This window comes from Bacillus rossius, chromosome 3 (genome assembly GCF_032445375.1).
Source record: "Bacillus rossius redtenbacheri isolate Brsri chromosome 3, Brsri_v3, whole genome shotgun sequence".
Classification (NCBI taxonomy): Eukaryota; Metazoa; Arthropoda; class Insecta; order Phasmatodea; family Bacillidae; genus Bacillus; species Bacillus rossius.
In genome coordinates this window covers 115,659,001-115,677,033 of record NC_086332.1, presented here as the reverse complement: position 1 = coordinate 115,677,033, position 18,033 = coordinate 115,659,001, and the positions used below count along the sequence as shown (strand labels likewise).

General features: G+C 34.7%; 1 protein-coding gene across 1 annotated transcript in view; it reads right to left on the bottom strand.

The window, feature by feature from the left end:
* The window catches only part of LOC134531181 (peroxiredoxin-5, mitochondrial), a 32,708-nt gene extending 15,094 nt beyond the window's left edge, over nucleotides 1-17,614 (bottom strand). Inside the window, exon 1 of the mRNA XM_063366817.1 lies at nucleotides 17,446-17,614. Within this exon, the coding sequence (XP_063222887.1) occupies nucleotides 17,446-17,547 (102 nt within the window). The 5' untranslated portion in view covers nucleotides 17,548-17,614. The remainder of the gene's footprint in view (nucleotides 1-17,445) is intronic.
* Nucleotides 17,615-18,033: the final 419 nt, after the last annotated feature.

Sequence of the window (18,033 nt, the reverse complement as noted above, 5' to 3'; positions counted from 1 at the left end):
TTATTGTCTGTTTTATGTATGGTAAAATATCCCAATTCCCTTTGTTTCGACATTCTAACTATTTGTCCTGAAACTTTTACTAATTTTCTCTTATGTGTATAATCCTATTTATTCTTTATAAACACCTGACATTATATACATAAGAGTGGCGCCCATAATTAACTCGTCATTGGTCGCGCTATGAGCATTTTGCTCACCCTCAGAAATATTGTTTTACTGTTACTGTTTTTATTGCTGCGTGGAGGTGTCCTTTTTTCTAGCTGAGTTTTGAACCTTCCTTATCAAGTTACTAGGTGGCTGACAGGATGTAACTGATACTTGTCCTTGAGATAAGACATTGCTTACAGGCATGCACGTCGCATGAGCATTTTGCTCACAGTGCGACCAATCGCGTTGCTACACTTGTGGCGACTGTTCGGTTTGCAAAGTGCTGTGTTTAGTCGTGGAATATATTCTCGTGATACTTATTATGTTTAATATATAAATCTAATGATTCGTGGTATTACTTATTGAAATGAAACGGGGGAAGAAAATTTTGGCTTTGGCTCTTCAACAAATCGCTGAATGTTCCAGAACAGGTAAGTTATGTTATAATTATCAATATTTTGTTTGAAAATACAAAAAAAAAAAAAACAACATATTTCACATAAATTATCAATCAATATAAATGATAGTAAACATTAACATTTTGTCGAAAAATTGTTGATTTTCGTATCAAAATAAGAAATTACTTTTGAATACGGAAGCTGAAAAGCTGAATTAGGATAGAAGTGAGACAAGATGTTATAATTTTTGAAAAACACTTAGGTATTCCAGAATAAGATATTAAATTGTAGTCTTTCCATAGTTTTATGTTTGTTTTATTTTTGACTAGAATTTTCAGTAATGTAATAATATATTCTGTGCTTTGTATTTACAGAAGTTCCACCATGGTTGCATGGAAGCATTTCGAGGATGTTGCAAGTTCCGACAGTAGGTACATAGCTAATAAACCTGGCAATTATGGACTAAAAGTGTATGCCCTAGTAGACTCGCGTAAATTCTACACAAGCAATTTGGAAATATATGCTGGTATACAACCTGAGGGTCCGTATAAGTGTAACAAGTCAAGTAGTGTGGTAAAGCGTATTGCTGCCCCTATCATAAATACAGGCAGGAAAATTACTATGGATAACTATTTTACCTCACTGCCCTTAGTAAGAGAGCTGCTTCAGAAGAATACTACGATTGTTGGTACACTCAGAAAAAATCGGGAAATCCCTCCTTTATTTGTGAACACAAAGGGAAGGGCACAAAGAAGCAGCATGTTCGCTTTTTCATCTGCAGGTACATAAGTATCTTATGTACACAAAAAAAACAAGAATGTGTTGCTTCTGTCCACACTTCGCAGTGACGACAAAATTGACGAAACTTCGGGGGAGCATGAAAAACCCGATATTATAACATTTTATAATCTAACAAAATGCGGAGTACATGTTGTAGATGAACTGAAAGGTGAATATTCTGTGTCAAGGATAAGCTGCAGATGGCTTCTGACAATATTTTTTTCATTGTTGAATATTGGTGGGATGAACAGCCAAGTAATATACTCTTCAAATACTGGAGAAAAACTCTGAAGACATGTGTTTCTAAAGAACTTAGCTTTGCTGCTAATGAAACCACAACTTGTAGCTCGTGCTTCAATCACAACTTTGCCTGTAGCCTTGCGAACAACTGTAGCAACAGAATCAAAACGAAAATCAGTCCCAGGATTTTGTTCTGTCTGTCCCCGAAAGAAAAATAGAAGAACATCTAAATCGTGTGCCACCTGCAATAAGCCTATTTGCAATGAACATACAATATTAAAATGTTCTGATGATCCATAAACTATGTGCGCTGAGATAGTGTTTAGAAACATGTATGAAATTATGTGAGCATTTTTAGTTAATATTTGGACATCTAAGTTTATAATGGAACTTGAAATATATGGTGTAGTTAGTGTGTATTTTATATTTTGAGGTTTTGAATTGTACGAACCAAATTGATGTAACTTATATTGTAAAGTAAGATAAGCAAAACAAATGCTGAATCCTAATAGAGTTAGAAGTTATAAAATGTAAATTTCCATGAAAGCAGTTAAATTAGATGTAGAAATTCTCTATTGCATAATGTGTGTTATATTAGTCATAGTCTCAAACGTATAAAATAAATTAGTGTGCCCTCAAAAGACTCAGTAGAATATAATAATAACTTTTGTGCTAGAAAATGATGAAGTTGTGAAAAATGTGTGATTTTCTGTTGCTTCTAACACTACCGCATTAATTTATGATGTATTCGTAGGCCAAACAAAGGATACTCAGTATACAGCCAAATCGTTTATTGTGATGATTTATGTAAAAAAATTATAATTATGTGATAATAATATTAAATATTATTTAAACAAGCAGTGTTGTTTCATTTGCAATAAGAAAAATATTTCGCCTTTTAAAAGTGGTTAAGCACGACTCTAATCGTAAAATTAAGTCTGTGAGCAAAATGCTCATGCGCGACCACTGGTGTAACATTTTACAATGCGACCAATGACGGGTTAAAAATAATACAGATGTTGCAGTGGAGCGAACGATCAGCTGATCGATATAGAGCTAGGTGCAGATCTATGCGATTGGCACAGAGCTAGCTGCAGCCATACCAAAAAAACAACATAACACAATATGTCATATTTTATATTTATGTATGTTTCTTCATCTGTTTTTTACACAACTGTGTTAGATTGAGACACTACATATACTTTCTGTATTTACAGAAAGTGACAACCCAAGTGGAGATTAAGTAAAGACCACCACACAGTTTAAATTTTCTCACAATCACTTGAATTAATGTAATTCCAAAATAATGAGCAGTATCATAATTTTGACCAGATTAGCGATAAATAAAGAGAAAGAATATAATCAGGATTAGTAGCATAAAAAAAAATGTATTTGAGTTCTTGATGTAGAGATTACATGATTTACTTGAAAATATAATTTTGCATCTAAATTAATGCCAAGAACTTTCAAATTTATAGTCAAATATCATTGGTATATATTTCCTTGTGAAATAAATATTTTAGTTTTATTAATATTGAGAGCTACTAGATTAAGTTTGAAACAGTTAATTTAATTGATTACAATTAGAAATAATAAACAATCATCAAAATAATTAATAGATAAAAAATCTTTCAATCATCTGCGAATAATACTCCTATGGAATGGTTGAGTACAAATGAAATGTCATCTATATATATTTAATACAGGGTGTATCCAAATTCATGTTACAACGCTTGAGGATAGAAAGCTCTTATTATTTGCAACCATTTTTGCCCAATAAACATGTTGCCGGAAACGCGTAGTTAAGCCCCTGTAGCCCCAGAAAGAGTCAGCATAGGCAACCCGTTGGGCTTTATGCGAGACAGACAAAGCTGTGGTGAATTACGTGTTTACGACGCCGGGCAGCGCTCGAGAGGACTGTACAATGTTGAGTGCTGACCCCCGCCCCTTTAAACTTCCATTGGTGGCGCCCTCACCTCTTTTCTTCCGTTCGTGCCGTGCCATAGCACTGCGCAGCGTGACATCGCAGTGTCGCAGTGTGTTTTGATATCACTGGTGGTCTGTCGTTGACTGTTCTGTCGTACAAGCAAACTCGTAGTGTTATTTCTTTCGCTGTGGTTCTGAAAAGAGCGACGTTTTAGTGGAGCTCAATGGAGTACACGTTTAGTGAGTACACGGACATGCTGCTTGTTTACGGGGAAGCTAGACAAAATGGACGAGCCGCCCGTCGTCTGTACGAAGAACGATATCCGGGTCGTAGGATTCCAGCTCACACCATGTTTGCAAGACTTACTCAGCGAATGTGCTGTCACAAGACCGAATGCTGGTGCTCCACACAGGGTTCATACTCCCAGTTTTGAAGAAGATGTACTTCAGAGATTTGAGGAGAGTCCGGATACAAGCACAAGGGCAGAAGGTTCCGATATGGATGCTGACAAAATGGCTGTTTGGCGAGTTCTTCATGAGCAACTCTTGTACCCTAACCACCTTCAAAAAGTGCAACACATGGGTCCGGCGGACTATCCTCTTTGCATGTCCGACGTGTGATGTGGTACCAACATGACGGGGCACCTCCTCATTTTTCCCTGCAAGTGCGAGAGTATTTAAACCAAACATTTCCAAACCGATGGATTGGACGAGCGGGCCCTGTCGCATGGCCGCCAAGGTCACCGGACCTAACCCCGTTAGATTTCTTTCTGTGGGGTTACGTAAAAGGGCTTATCTACGCTACGCCAGTAGAAACGGTAGAAGAGCTTACACAGCGAATCATTGAAGCGTTCGAAATCATAAAGTCGACTCCACACATGCTCCAGAGTATCCGTGAAAACATGATTCGCTGTTGCCACCTCTGTGTCGCTCAAGGTGGGAGTGTTTTTTGAGCCGTTGCTTTAGGCTGTCACATTGTTAAAACGTATGCAAAAATCTCAATGTTGTGAAACAAAGCCGAAGCTGTGATTGATTTCAGAGTGAAATTAAAATCTGTGCCACGATTAAAAGGTTATTTCTATACTCGAACGCCTGCACATCCACAACATAACACTCTACAACGGGTTGCCTACGCTGACTCTTTCTGGGGCTACAGGGGCTTAACTACGCATTTCCGGCAACATGTTTATTGGCAAAAATGGTTGCAAATAATAAGAGCTTTCTACCCTCAAGCGTTGTAACATGAATTTTGATACACCCTATATATTAAAGAGAAATGGGGAGAGAGCATCATCTTGTGGTATATCTGAACTGACATTAAATGTACAGAATTAAAATTGTTAGTAAAAACAAAAAAAAATTTGTGATTAAGACGACTGGCAAACCAGTTTACAAATCTATTACTGAGACCAAAATTTGATAGTTTATCAAGTGAAATAACATGGTTTACAGTATCAAAAGCTTTTGCCAGATAAAAAAAAACCATCAACTTGACTCCTATTAGTAACTTGATTGTAAATGGAATTAAGATAAGAAATGAAATTGGTAGCAGTGGACATTTCAGTTCTAAACCTATGTTGATTAAGTTATAAATTGTTTTTGAGAGAGAAATTTATTAGTTTGAAGATTTTTTTGTCAAAGATTTTACAAAGACCATTAAGAAGGAACATCGGACAATGGTTAGAAACATTAAATTTAGTACCAGTTTTGTAAATTTGAATTACCTGTGCTTATTTTCATGAATTAGGAAAGTTTTTTCAAAGACAGTAGGAACTGAAATTGTATTGAAACATGGATTGGAGGTTTTGGCTTGGTATTTACTTTTTAACGATACATAAACACTGGAAAAATACTCAGTAAAAATATTAGATAACAAGGCAGGATCACTATAAATGAAACCATTCACTTTCAGTGAATATTGGTCATAAAAACCAGGTATCATTATTTTTAAAAAAAACCAAAACTTCTTACGATTGAACTTTATTGTTGTCATTAATGGTTCTGGTCCAATTATCCTGTATAGTGAAAAATATGAATAATACATGTAATTTTTTTATTAAGTTTATGAAAGTGCTTCTTAGATTTTAGTGTTTGTATTAACTCTGTGGAGAAACAGCAAGGGTATTCAGAACTTTTTCTTGCTGGACTGTCCCGTGGATGAAGTTAGGAAAGTTTAAGCCTGGTGATTTCTCCAGGTCATTCCTGGCCATGTGGTGAGAGACAGCCATTACGAAATTAAGAACAAAAGATACAGACCCATGTGTAAATGCAGAAAAGAAACATTACATGGTGCTACCGCAGCACTCAGCCTGTTGTGTTTCGGTGCCGGAGTATGGCCCTGAGTACTTATAGAACATGAGCGTTACGGTTAGGAATCAATACTCAAAGTTAGCGAAATTAGCAGTTTTATGATGTCGTGGAGTGGAGTACATGGTTACAGATTAGTTTACACACTAAGTTCGTGACGTAGTACACAATGAACACTTTTACGTGGCGGAGCACTTTAGGATGACAAAACACACACTACTTAACATTTCAAAATGCTAGAATAGCATATGGACCGAGTCCCAAAGATGGTACGCAGACCATGGACGTCTGCTATGTCTTGCTGGGAACAGAGTTCAGTTCGTTTACATATGAATTAACATGGCGATGATGTTGCATAGGATAATAAGCATATTGACGGTTAAGCATGGGCGAAGGTTGCAACTTTCACATTCCTCACGTGGTGACCCGGCATACAGCAAAAGTCCCACGAAACAATTAATATGAATTATATTATGTTAGGAAAGCATCTACACGTTTCGTCCGTGGAAGGCCCATCGCGGGCAAAAGTCAACAGTTCACAAATCCAGCTTCCTACCCGAAATATAGGCTATATTTCGGGTAGGAAGCTGGATATAGGCTCACACGTGATCCGTCGACTACAAGAGTAGTGAAGCTAAAAGTCACAAACACACGGTTCTGAAAGAAAAAGTATATGTTAAACGGTAAGCTCTTTAAAGCTGCACCGAGGTGAGGCTGGTCTCGGGGCTGATGAAAGAGAATTAGGATGTACTTACACTGTTGCAACTAAGTCAGGTCACGAACAAAGCTGTGAGGAACACGAGGAGGGCGGGCATACGGACTCATTTAACCTCTGCGCCGGGCAAGTGACGACTGGCGCACCTCCTACAGCTTCCGCAGCAGGAGGCCACATTTCCCGCACGAAGTACGCAGAGCACGGGAAAGATTAAAGATAAGTTTTGTGGCCTGATTACACAGTGAATAAACTTTAATTAAGAAAGATAAGTGATGAGATTTTAATCAATAATTAATAATTAAAGAAAATATAACAAGTTTGAGAACTAGGGTGGAGGCACCGTTTATGGCCACTTTAAGACATTTTTTTGTACTTTAGAAATTTTTTTTATTACAAAAAATATTTATAGAAACTACGGAAGATTTTTTAATCTACAATTTGAAGTTTTCTGAATCTTGCCATATGGTAAAATGTATGCTATACATAATTCATGAAATATTAAAAAAAAAAAATAAATAAATAAATAAATAAATAAAAAAATCTTGATGTGTTTCACCACTTTTGGTCACTGTATTCAGTTATGGCAATCACTTTCTCCACTTATGGCCAGTCAAATTAATCTTAAAGTTGAGGTAACAAATTCAGATTTATTAAATAAAAACACACCAAAATAAATAATATACCTATCAAATTAGATTCAAAAGGTATGTTGGGGGCCTTCTAACTGAAATAGGCTCTAAGTATTTAAGGCCTAAATGACACAAAATATAAAAAAAGTGTATCAAGTTCAATATATTAATTTAACACAGGACAAAAAAGGCCTAGCTTAGTTTGAAATGATGACACTATCCTAGTGTTTTTCAACGGTTTTCACAGCGCCAGGAAACACATTTACCAACATCCGACCTTCTTCTTTGAGTAATGGACCAGGTAATTTACCGATAATGTTCAAAATATTGATTTGTGAAATGTTGTTCTCTATGATCACAAATTTAGTTTTTTTTAGTTTATACATCTTAAACATTGAATATCATATTCACAATCTGAAATTATTTTTGAAATCACACCTACATACTTGTACTCTGTCACACGGAGAGATTTTCCCCCTGCAAAACTAAATTTTGCCAAAACAAAATCTCCCACTTTAAGATTTTTCACACCACTAACACATCAAAAGGATCATCTGAATCACCTAACTCAACATCATTTAGACTGTCCCCACTTTCAACCCATGCTTCATCTGAGCTGCTTGAACTGGATTTGGATGTACTAGGCTTCTGTCCTTTAATTTTTGTTCTCCCACAAGCTACTTTCAGTATCTTGCTCTCTCCTTTCTGTTTCCTATTTAATTCACGCTTTAATTTTCTTTCATTTTTTTGCCTCTCCTCTTCCTTTAGCGTGTGAAATTCCAACCACTTATCTCTTGTTACTACTGAGGGTATTATTTCTTTTTCCTTCTTATCTTTAGAGTCTTTACTATCTGGCCATCTAATCACATCTTTAAAAACTGTTGCTAGTGTTTTTGGAGGGGTTATTTGAATAGCAGTAGGTTCACTTAAGCTTTTTAATTTGCTATCACTGGAATGTGGAGTACCAAATGTGGATTGTCTTCCTGCGTCACTGGAAAGTGAAAAAGGCACAGCTGATGTCGAAGGAATATGTGAATCAATCGGAAGGGACATGAGACCAGGGGAAACTGTCAAATTGGATAAATTAGTGATGGTGACAAGACATTTTCCATAGAAACGTTTGTAAATGACCGGTCAAGATCTACGCCTAAAGAAACATCATCACTTGTAGGAATATTTTGGTCTACTAGACCATGAGCTTCTATTTGTGCAGCAGGAAGTGGTGTGCTGTAATCATGATCGGAAACAACTCTTCCATCTGGACCAGCCCCTTGTTCATTCACTAGTTCATTACAACATGGTGTTTGCTGAGAGTCATCAAAAAAATTTTCCCGCTCGTCCTTTTTTTTGTTTGTCAAAATTGTTGAAGCAGATCACCATCAATCTTAGACTCAATGTACTTTAGATGTTTCATGATCTCTTCTTTCTCAACATGTTTATCTTGCTGAGAAGTTGCCAACTTACGAACAATACCTATATTTTGTATAGTCAACTTTATCTCCATCAAAAGGATACAGACCTGTTGATTCAATTCCAGCTTTAACATTTTTCTGCATGCCTGGTTCATCTATAAATTTAAAATTGTAAATAGTAGATCTATGGTTATTTTAATACCAAATTCAAATTACTATCATAAACAATATGTGGCCATAAACAGTGGGTAAGTATATCACCACTTATAGCCACCTAGTGGCCATAACTAGTAAGTGAAGGATAATAATTTTATTTTTTATTTATTTAATTTGTTACATGCCACACCAACAGCACAAAGCTCCAACGGTGGGCACAACATGTAAGACATGTAAAAAAAAACAAACAAATACAGTAACAGAACAAAAATAAGAACAAAACAATAAATTATAAGAACAACAAATAGTAGGACAAAAACAAAGACAAGAAAACATAACATACAGTTGGTATCCTTAGATTAATACATCTGGTATTAAATAATTTAGGCAATAACAATAGAGCATAAAGATAATTAATCTTTGGATGCCGAAAGAATAATTTTTTTAACAAGTTTTTTCTCTCTGGTAGGTTGTAAGTGATTAACATACATATTAAAATTGTTAACAAGTCTATATATAATATCATTTGTATTTAAAAGTGTGCACAAAAAAGGTGGGTTACGGCTATTAAAAGAAGGAATTATAATGCCAGTAACATCAAATATATGAGGACATATAAGCTTACCATAATAACAATGGAAGACAAAAATGGCATCTAAGATCTTTCTTCTAGTTGATAATGAACCAAGGAGGGAATTTAAATCTATGTTATTGATAGTATTTAATTTTTTGTTAATATAGTCAGATACTTTAGATTGAATCCTGTCAAGCTTTTCAATATCAGTGTTATTGATGCTATTCCATATAATAGAACCATATTCAAGTTTTGATCTTATTAGAGCTGTATAGAGGGAGAGAATAGAGTCAATATTGGAGGTGTTAAAGGTGATAAATTTAACTAGACCAAGTATTTTGTTAGATACCGAGATAATGTTTTCAATGTGAAGATGAAAAAATAGTTTTTGATCCAGTAAAATTCCTAGGTCTTTGACATGTTGAGATTTTTTAATAGGTGAGTTATCAAGTTTGTATTCATATTGCAATGGGTAGGTTTTTCTAGTGAAGGTAATGATAGCAGTTTTTTCCATGTTTAGATTGACCAAATTATTTGTGCACCAATTTGCAATTTCTGTAATATCACATTGAAGTAGATAGCTGTCATGATATGAAGAGATTTTTCTATATATCTTTAAGTCATCGGCAAAAAGAGTGCCAACTGAGTTCTTTAATCCAGATATTATATCATCAATGTAGATATTGAAAAGTAAAGGAGATAGTGTGCCACCTTGCGGGATGCCAGAAGGAGTTGGGTGGAGATCTGAACTTATATTCTGTACTGAAACATAAAAGTTTCTGTTATTTAAATAGCTTGTTAACCATGATAAATATTTATCACTTAGCCCAATTTTGGAACATTTGCTTAGTAGTATTTGATGATTAACAGTGTCGAAAGCTTTGGCTAAATCAAAGTAACAAACATCTACTTGACCACGTGTGATGACTTCTGAATAAATAGGATTAAGAAAGGAGACTAAGTTTGTCATGGTTGTTTTACCTGTTCTGAACCCATGCTGTGAATCAGACAATCTATTTTTTACGTTAAACGCTAAGTGTTTAAATATTATTTTGTCAAAAATTTTGGCAAATCCATTTAACAGGGATATAGGCCTATAATTTGAAACAATAGAAGTTTTGCCCTTTTTGTGTACAGGAATAACCTTTGCAATTTTCCATTTATCAGGGTAGATGTTATTTAGAATACTGAAATTATATATATGCTGTAAGAGAGGAGCAAGGATTAAGGAGCAACCTTTGATGATAAAATTTGGTATGTTATCAGGTCCTGTGGACAATGTAGATTTTAAGGTTTTTATACTCCATATGACTAAACTAATCGAGATATTAGACATTGGAATATTGTATGAACAACAAGAAGATATGTTTTGGTTATTTGTGTTATTTGTAGCAACATAGACACTTGAAAAATATTCAGCAAAGGGGATGCAATTAAATAATTATTATCCGTAATTGAGTTATTAATTTTAATTGAGGGATGCTGACTATAACCCTTTCTCATTATTTTAACATAATTCCAAAATTTTTTAGGGTTTTGCTTAATTTTATTGTTAATATTACAAAGCCAGTTTGTTTTATCCCTACACATAAGTGATTTAGTTTCCTTACGGTAATCTGAGAATAATAAATAGTAAAAAGGATTCAGATTTCGTTTATATAATTTATGATAGTGCGATTTCTTCTTAAGAGATTTTATTAGTTGGTTGGAATACCATAGGGGATATTTTTTAGCCTTTTTAATAGTGGTAGGTACAAATAAATCTATAAGATCATTCATTGTACACGTTAAGTAGTCAACCATGGTATTTATATTTTTAGAATTGTATAAAATTGACCAGTCATGGTCCCTAAGAGCAATAAAAAGGCCGAGATAGTCACCAATCTTATAGTTTTTATATGAAGTCGATGTATTATCGTTTATTGACATATCAAATTGGAAGTTTATCTCTAATGCAGGATGAAAGCTATCTTCTTTAACTAGTGGTTCCAGAGCTTTGCTAACCAGACATGATTCAATATTAGTGAGACATAGGTCCAAGAGTTGGGCCGAAGGTTGAGTTTGATTAAGCTGAATTAAACCTCTTGCTGATACAAAGTTGATTAATGATCTGGCTTTCGACTTAATATTTGAATGAACTATATTTTGGGTATGTAATTGAGGCCAGTCAATGCCTGGAACATTAAAATCACCAATTATTAATAAAGAGACATCAGAATTCACAAACTTATCTTCAAGGGCTTCAAAGTATGAAGTGTAAGCTGAAGGAGTTGTTTGAGGGGGAATATAGATATTCCCAATGATTAAAGGTTTATCATGTGTTTTTATATTTATCCAGACAGCTTCTATTCCTGGATAGTCATATTCATGCGTAGATGTTACATTTTTGAATTTATGTTTATTAACAGCAGTCAGGACACCACCACCTCTACTCTTCAAAGTTAATACAGGGTCCCTATCAGATCTGTAAATAAGGTAATTATTGTTGAAATAATGAGAATTCAGACTATTATCGGTGAACCAAGTTTCAGTTAGACATACTAAATCATTATCACTACGCGAGATGTTTTCAAAAAATTCAATTGCTTTGGTTCTCAAGCCTCTTACATTCTGATAAAATAAAATAAACTCCTCATTTTTAAGTTTCACACTGAACTAGTGAGAAGCCCCTCCAGGCGCTAAGGCAGAAGTAGGAGCAGATGTAGGCTTAGAAATAGCAGTAGAATTAGTTGCGATGTTGCAGGTAGAGGTGTTTAGTTCCTCGGTAGTGGATGAGTTGCTCAAGATTTGTTCAGGGTGTAATTTACCATAGAAGGGGCTTATTAGGCAGCCGCTAGGCCAAAACACAATGTTATTAATTCGACTGAAGTCCTCTTCTAAAACCTGAACATGGAAGGAGGCATATGAATTGAATTTAGTTTTCATCTTCGTTACTTTAATATGATCTAAGTTCAGTTCACTTGAAATGTATTCTACAATTTCTTGTTCTTGTACACTTGGGTCGAAACGAGTCACAAACAGAGCTTTCATTCTTTTGGGTGCTGGTTTGGGTAACATTTTAAGTGTGGAAATGTTACGAATCCCAATTTTCATAGGAGTTTTCTTCATTTCGGTTGAACGTTTAATGTCACTGGTATCTCTTGTGTTGGACTTGCGCCTGTGTTCCACTAACGTGAATGGTGTACTGTCGACACGTTCTTTGTCATCGTGTCTCATGACGCATCGGGATTCCTGCTGACTGGTAAGTAGGTCACGCGGCTGGCTGCGGTTTACCGTGTCCCGTTGAGAAATTACACGTTCCGCTGTCTTGTGAGTGGAAGAATTCTTAATAACTTGACTATAAGTTGCATTATGGTCTTTACCTGATGATAAATGTTCCTTTATTTGTATCATTTCTTGCTTAATTTTGACAGTTTCTTCTCTGGAATCAAGGAGTAGCGTTTTTAACACGAGGTTCTCACTTTTTAGTTCATCAACTTTGACACTTAGAGAATTCACTAGATTATATAGAGCTTCCATATTTATTTGATCTGGCTTTAATGGTTCAATACGCAGCTCGTACATAGGTTTATCACATGATCCCGTCGCATTAGTAGGAGTTTTTTTCGTGGGTGATCGAAACATACTCGGATGAGTTAGATCGTGATTAGAAGTACACGGATCATTTAGGGTTGAGGGGAACCCCAAGAAGTCAGACTGATTAAGAAGCGAATTATTAATACTGATTTTATCACAAAACAACAGATATACACGGAGCGCGATCGCACACACACGACCGTCCGCTTTGAACACACGGCGGCTACTGTGACACTAATGGCCATTCATACTTTCCTTATATTCTTAAGGTTATGTCAGTTACATTCATACTACACTAAATTTTTTTTATTGTTTTCCTACCTGGAAAGTGAGATCCTTCTTTTGAGGTCATCAAATAAATTTTCTGTGATTTTCCAAAAAATTTGTTACACTTAAGAAATATCATAAGAAAGTGGACAATTCAGAACATAAAACTAATAAACCATGATATAACATCTGTTTGCATCAGAGTATGCATGGCTACTAGGTGAAACTGTAGCTAAGAGTCAGCAGTTTTTTATAAGCATGGTTTTGATTGGTTGAGGATAGCATGTTGTTTAAAAAAATTGGTTCTCTGTGAAGTCAGTTTACGGACGATAGTATAACGTGACGTCATAACAAAACATTGATTAAATGATTGCATACTTTTATTTATAAATAAAATTGAATCATTTTTATTGAATTATCACCATTTTGTATGGATACAAAGGAGTGAAATGAAATGTACAATTTAATTAATAAATGTACTTTTAGTTGCACTCATTAATTCAAATATATTTATTACTTTTGAAATGTTGCGTGTGCCGTATTTATTTTTACAAGTACAAAAAAAAATTTCGCAGGGATTTGAACCGACAAACTTTGGATTGGAAGTTAGCTATGCTAACCGCACGGCCACGAGGCCATACATGAAAAAATAGTTTCAGATGTTATATACATATTTATAAAAATTTTGTTCATGGTAGGGGAATAATATTGTTTTTATACACGATTTTATAACAAATACGCATCCCAAATACACCAAACTTATTTATAGTGTGTTACAATATTTTTTAAAACATTGTGCAAAAGATCTCGGGTGTAATTTGAATTATTATGTGTAACTGTAAAACACCATTGTTGGTTCAAAACGTATTTGAATATTCAACATTACTTTAAAATAACCGTACCAATTGTGCAGCTGAAAATCGGTGGACGATCGTTAAATTACATAATATTAATCATTCAAACCACAAAAATATGATTGAAAAGTCAAATTGATGGTTGTTCCAATCAAGTGGAAGAGAGATGCCATGCATGCGTACAATGAGCATGAATAGATATGCCATACATGCGTACAATGAGCAAACAGGACACATCCGTAGTGAGACACTTTTTCGTGCGTGCAGCCGGCGTTCATCGATTTATTAGACATTGTCACGTCAAAAATGGACCAATATTATGAAAGTGGCCATAAGGGGAGCAGTGGCCAAAACCGGTGCCTCCACCCTACATTTAGCGGATTGATATTCATCTGGCTCGGTGGAGGAACACATGGACACTTGATTACAGTGCGGGCGGCTATCAACACATCGGGTAAATATGTAGTTGGGCGGTATTTGTGAAAATAAATGTTAAAAATCCGAAAATACTTTTATTCTATGCACTTTAACTTCCTCTTTTCATTAAAAGCGGCGGAGATAAGAAATTACAAATACTTTAGAAGATATCAAATTTTTAAATTTCATCACAATTATACCAGGTCATTCATGTGGCTTTCACCATTGTTTCTTGTTTACGAGTATCTATTTTTTTATTGGATAATGATGTCACGTGATTGTTCGTGATAGGCCAGAATTCAAATGAACCAATACGTGATTATTTATTTCATTTATTGTTTAAAACGGTGTTTAATTACCGCCTCCAACTTAGGCGAGTTTTTAACGTTTCTCATTGTAAAGTCTTATTTGTTATTGTTGCGCAAGTAGTAAGGAACAAAAAAATTTTACGTGAGTTGTTACTGTTCATCCTTTGTCCCGGTTTGTTAGGTCAGGTCAGTTACATTATAAATACTTTAAAACTAAAGAACCATTGAAATTAATTCATATTATTTTTAATGTACGCTTATTTTCAAAGTATTTATAATGTAACTGACCTGACCTAATCGACCATTTTCATTAATTAGGCATTCACAAACACATGGCAATAAAAAAAATGTTGGTCGATTGATTACACAGGTCTTGTATAGCAAAATAAGAACGGTGATATCTCCTAAAGTATTTGGAATTTCTTACCTCCGCCGCTTTTAATGAAAAGAGGAAGTTGAAGAACATCTAAAAAAAGGTATTTTGGTAAATATGTATTGTACGGATTAGCGCCAAAAAAAATCGTACAAAAATGAAATAACATTCATTATATGCTCTTTTACGTCCTCTTTTCAAAACCGCCTGCGGAGATTAAAAATTCCAATTACTTTTGGAGATATCGCCGTTCTTATTTTGCAATACAAGCCCTATGTAATTTTTCAACAGACGCCATTTTATATTTTGCCGTGTGTGCGTGAATGCCTAAATAACAGAAATTTTCCATTAGGTAAGGTTAGTTACATGATAAATACTTCAAAATAAACGGAAATTAAAAATAATATCAATTAATTTTACTTAGTATAGTTTTAAGTATTTATAATGTAACTGACCTGACCTAACAAAACGGGACAAAGGTAGATTAGGTCAGGTCAGCTACAGTATAAATACTTTGAAACTGAACGGACATTAAAAATAATAAAAATTAATTTTAATGGTTGTTTAGTTTTAAAGTATTTATAATGTAGCTGACCTGACCTAACAAACCGGGAAAAAGGATAAACAGTAGGAACTCACGTAATTTTCTTTTTACGTGATGATGTCGTTCAACTACGTCGCGAAAAAAAAAAAAAATCATACTTGGAAACAAGCAACAATGGTGAACGCGGGAAGCCTACGATTCACTCATCTTTATGGACATACCCGAATACTCACGTTGGCAAGCCTTTCAACAGACGAGAGGCTAACGCCCGATCGTGCATCTTCGGTTTTTTTTTTTTTTTTAATTTTTTTTTTATTGTAAATAAATATGCAACTCATGAAAACTAATGGTCAGTTAGGTTATGTTAGCTACATTATAAATACTTCAAAACATACTGAGCTGAAGTCCGCTCTATCCGGCGGCTCTATCCGGCCGACCGGGATTGATTGCTTGGAACAACAACAGCCTAAGTCATTTCAGAGGCCCTGGGACAATTTTTACGATAGTTTGCTCGGTAATGAAAATATTAATTGAAAGCCTAGACCTTAAGGAAGGTCCCTATGTATCAGCTCTATCGTTACCATTGGCCAAAGGCTCCGAAAAAAAGTCATTTTTGTGAAATACGCATCAAAAAACCACACTTTGGTGGCTTTCAAAGGCCCTAGGACAACCTGTACGTTTTTTACATAGTAAATATAATTTTTCTTAATAGTTAACAGATGAATTTAGGTCACCTTGTAACTGTTAGTACGTTATGACTGCTCAATCTCTTGTGGATGGTTGATTTGGTTAGGATAGCTACATTAAAAATACTGTGAAATCATGTAAACGGTTTCCTAGCGCTGGATAGCTACATATTAAAAAGTTATTTGCTAAGCAACCATAAAATGATTTTACAGTTTTTTTAATGTAGCTATACTTACCTAATATAACCAACCATCCACAGTGTTTTAAAGTATTTTTAATTACTTCTTGCTAATTTTAAGAAAAGAAGGCTTGCCAACGTGAGTATTCGGGTATGTCCAGAAGGATGTGTGAATCGTAGGTTACCCTCTGAACGCCGCATCAGTGCACAACATGAAAATTAAAAAATTCCATATCTCCTAAAGTATTTGGAATTTCTGATCTCCACCGGATTTAATGAAAAGAGGAAGTTAAAGAGCACAGAATAAAGATATTTTCGGATTTTTAAAATTTTTTTTAAAAAAATCGCCAAAAAATGAATATTAAAAAATTCGATATCTCCAAAAGTAATAGGAATTTTTTTATCTCCGCAGGCGGTTCTGAAAAGAGGACGTAAGATAGCATATAATGAAAGTTATTTCATATTTGTACGATTTTTTTTGGCGCTAATCCGCACAATACATATTTACCGGTATTTTCGGATTTTTAACATTTTTTTCGCAAATAACGCTCAACCACATATTTACCGGACACATCGACCTCGGGGTTCGTTGCACCAGGCTGCCCAAGGGTGAGTTTGTGTCACTCACACGCTATAGGGCAGGTGTCAATGTGGTATAACAGCCTGTGCAACAGAAGCACCGATGGTTGGCGTCAAGACTACTGGGATGAAAACATTAATATTGTTATATAAACAAGTAGTTCACAGGCGACTAGGTAGTTTACATATTAAGATGATTTGCAAAACTTGCACCAGTCGTGATATTTTAGTTATACAGTCCAAAGAAATCATGCCTATAATTATGTTTTTTTAATTACAACCGTAATTTCAAACTATGAATTATTTATTTACTATTTCAATTTAAAAATTCAGCCGGCAACGCCTGTAAGTTTTCTGATAGCAAAACTCCATACTTACTTTAATGCCCATTCTTGAAGCAGAAACACTTATTAACCGGCTACACGACCTCAAGACAGAACAACCGTTAACCACAACAGAGGAAAGTCTTTGAGAGATCATGAATATAAAATATGAAAGACGAGCAATTGTGAGAATGACCTTCAAATTGAAAAAAAAAAAAAAAAAACTTATTGCTTTCCAAAGACATAATCTAGACGAAATGAACGATCACAGCTGCTTTCCTACATTTAGGACGCAGTTTTTTACAACACTTAACTATTTCAGATAAATAAATTAACTTATGCGGGAGATACACACAGTCTGAACAGGTTTGCAAAGTAGTTCACAAAGACATAATCTACTACATAAGCCTCTGATTGGCTGTTGAAAATATAAACAGTCATTTGCGAAAAAATGCAAGATGGATAATATTTCTAGCACAAGTTCAAGTAATATTTTACAGACTGCAACAAAAAAAAATTATATATTTTATTGTTTTAAAATTGACGCTGCCCAAAATTTACTCGAAATAGAGGTAAAATTTTTAAAAGAAAAATTTTAAAAAATTTGTCAAATCCTGAAGTGAATTTTGTTTCAATTTCTGAA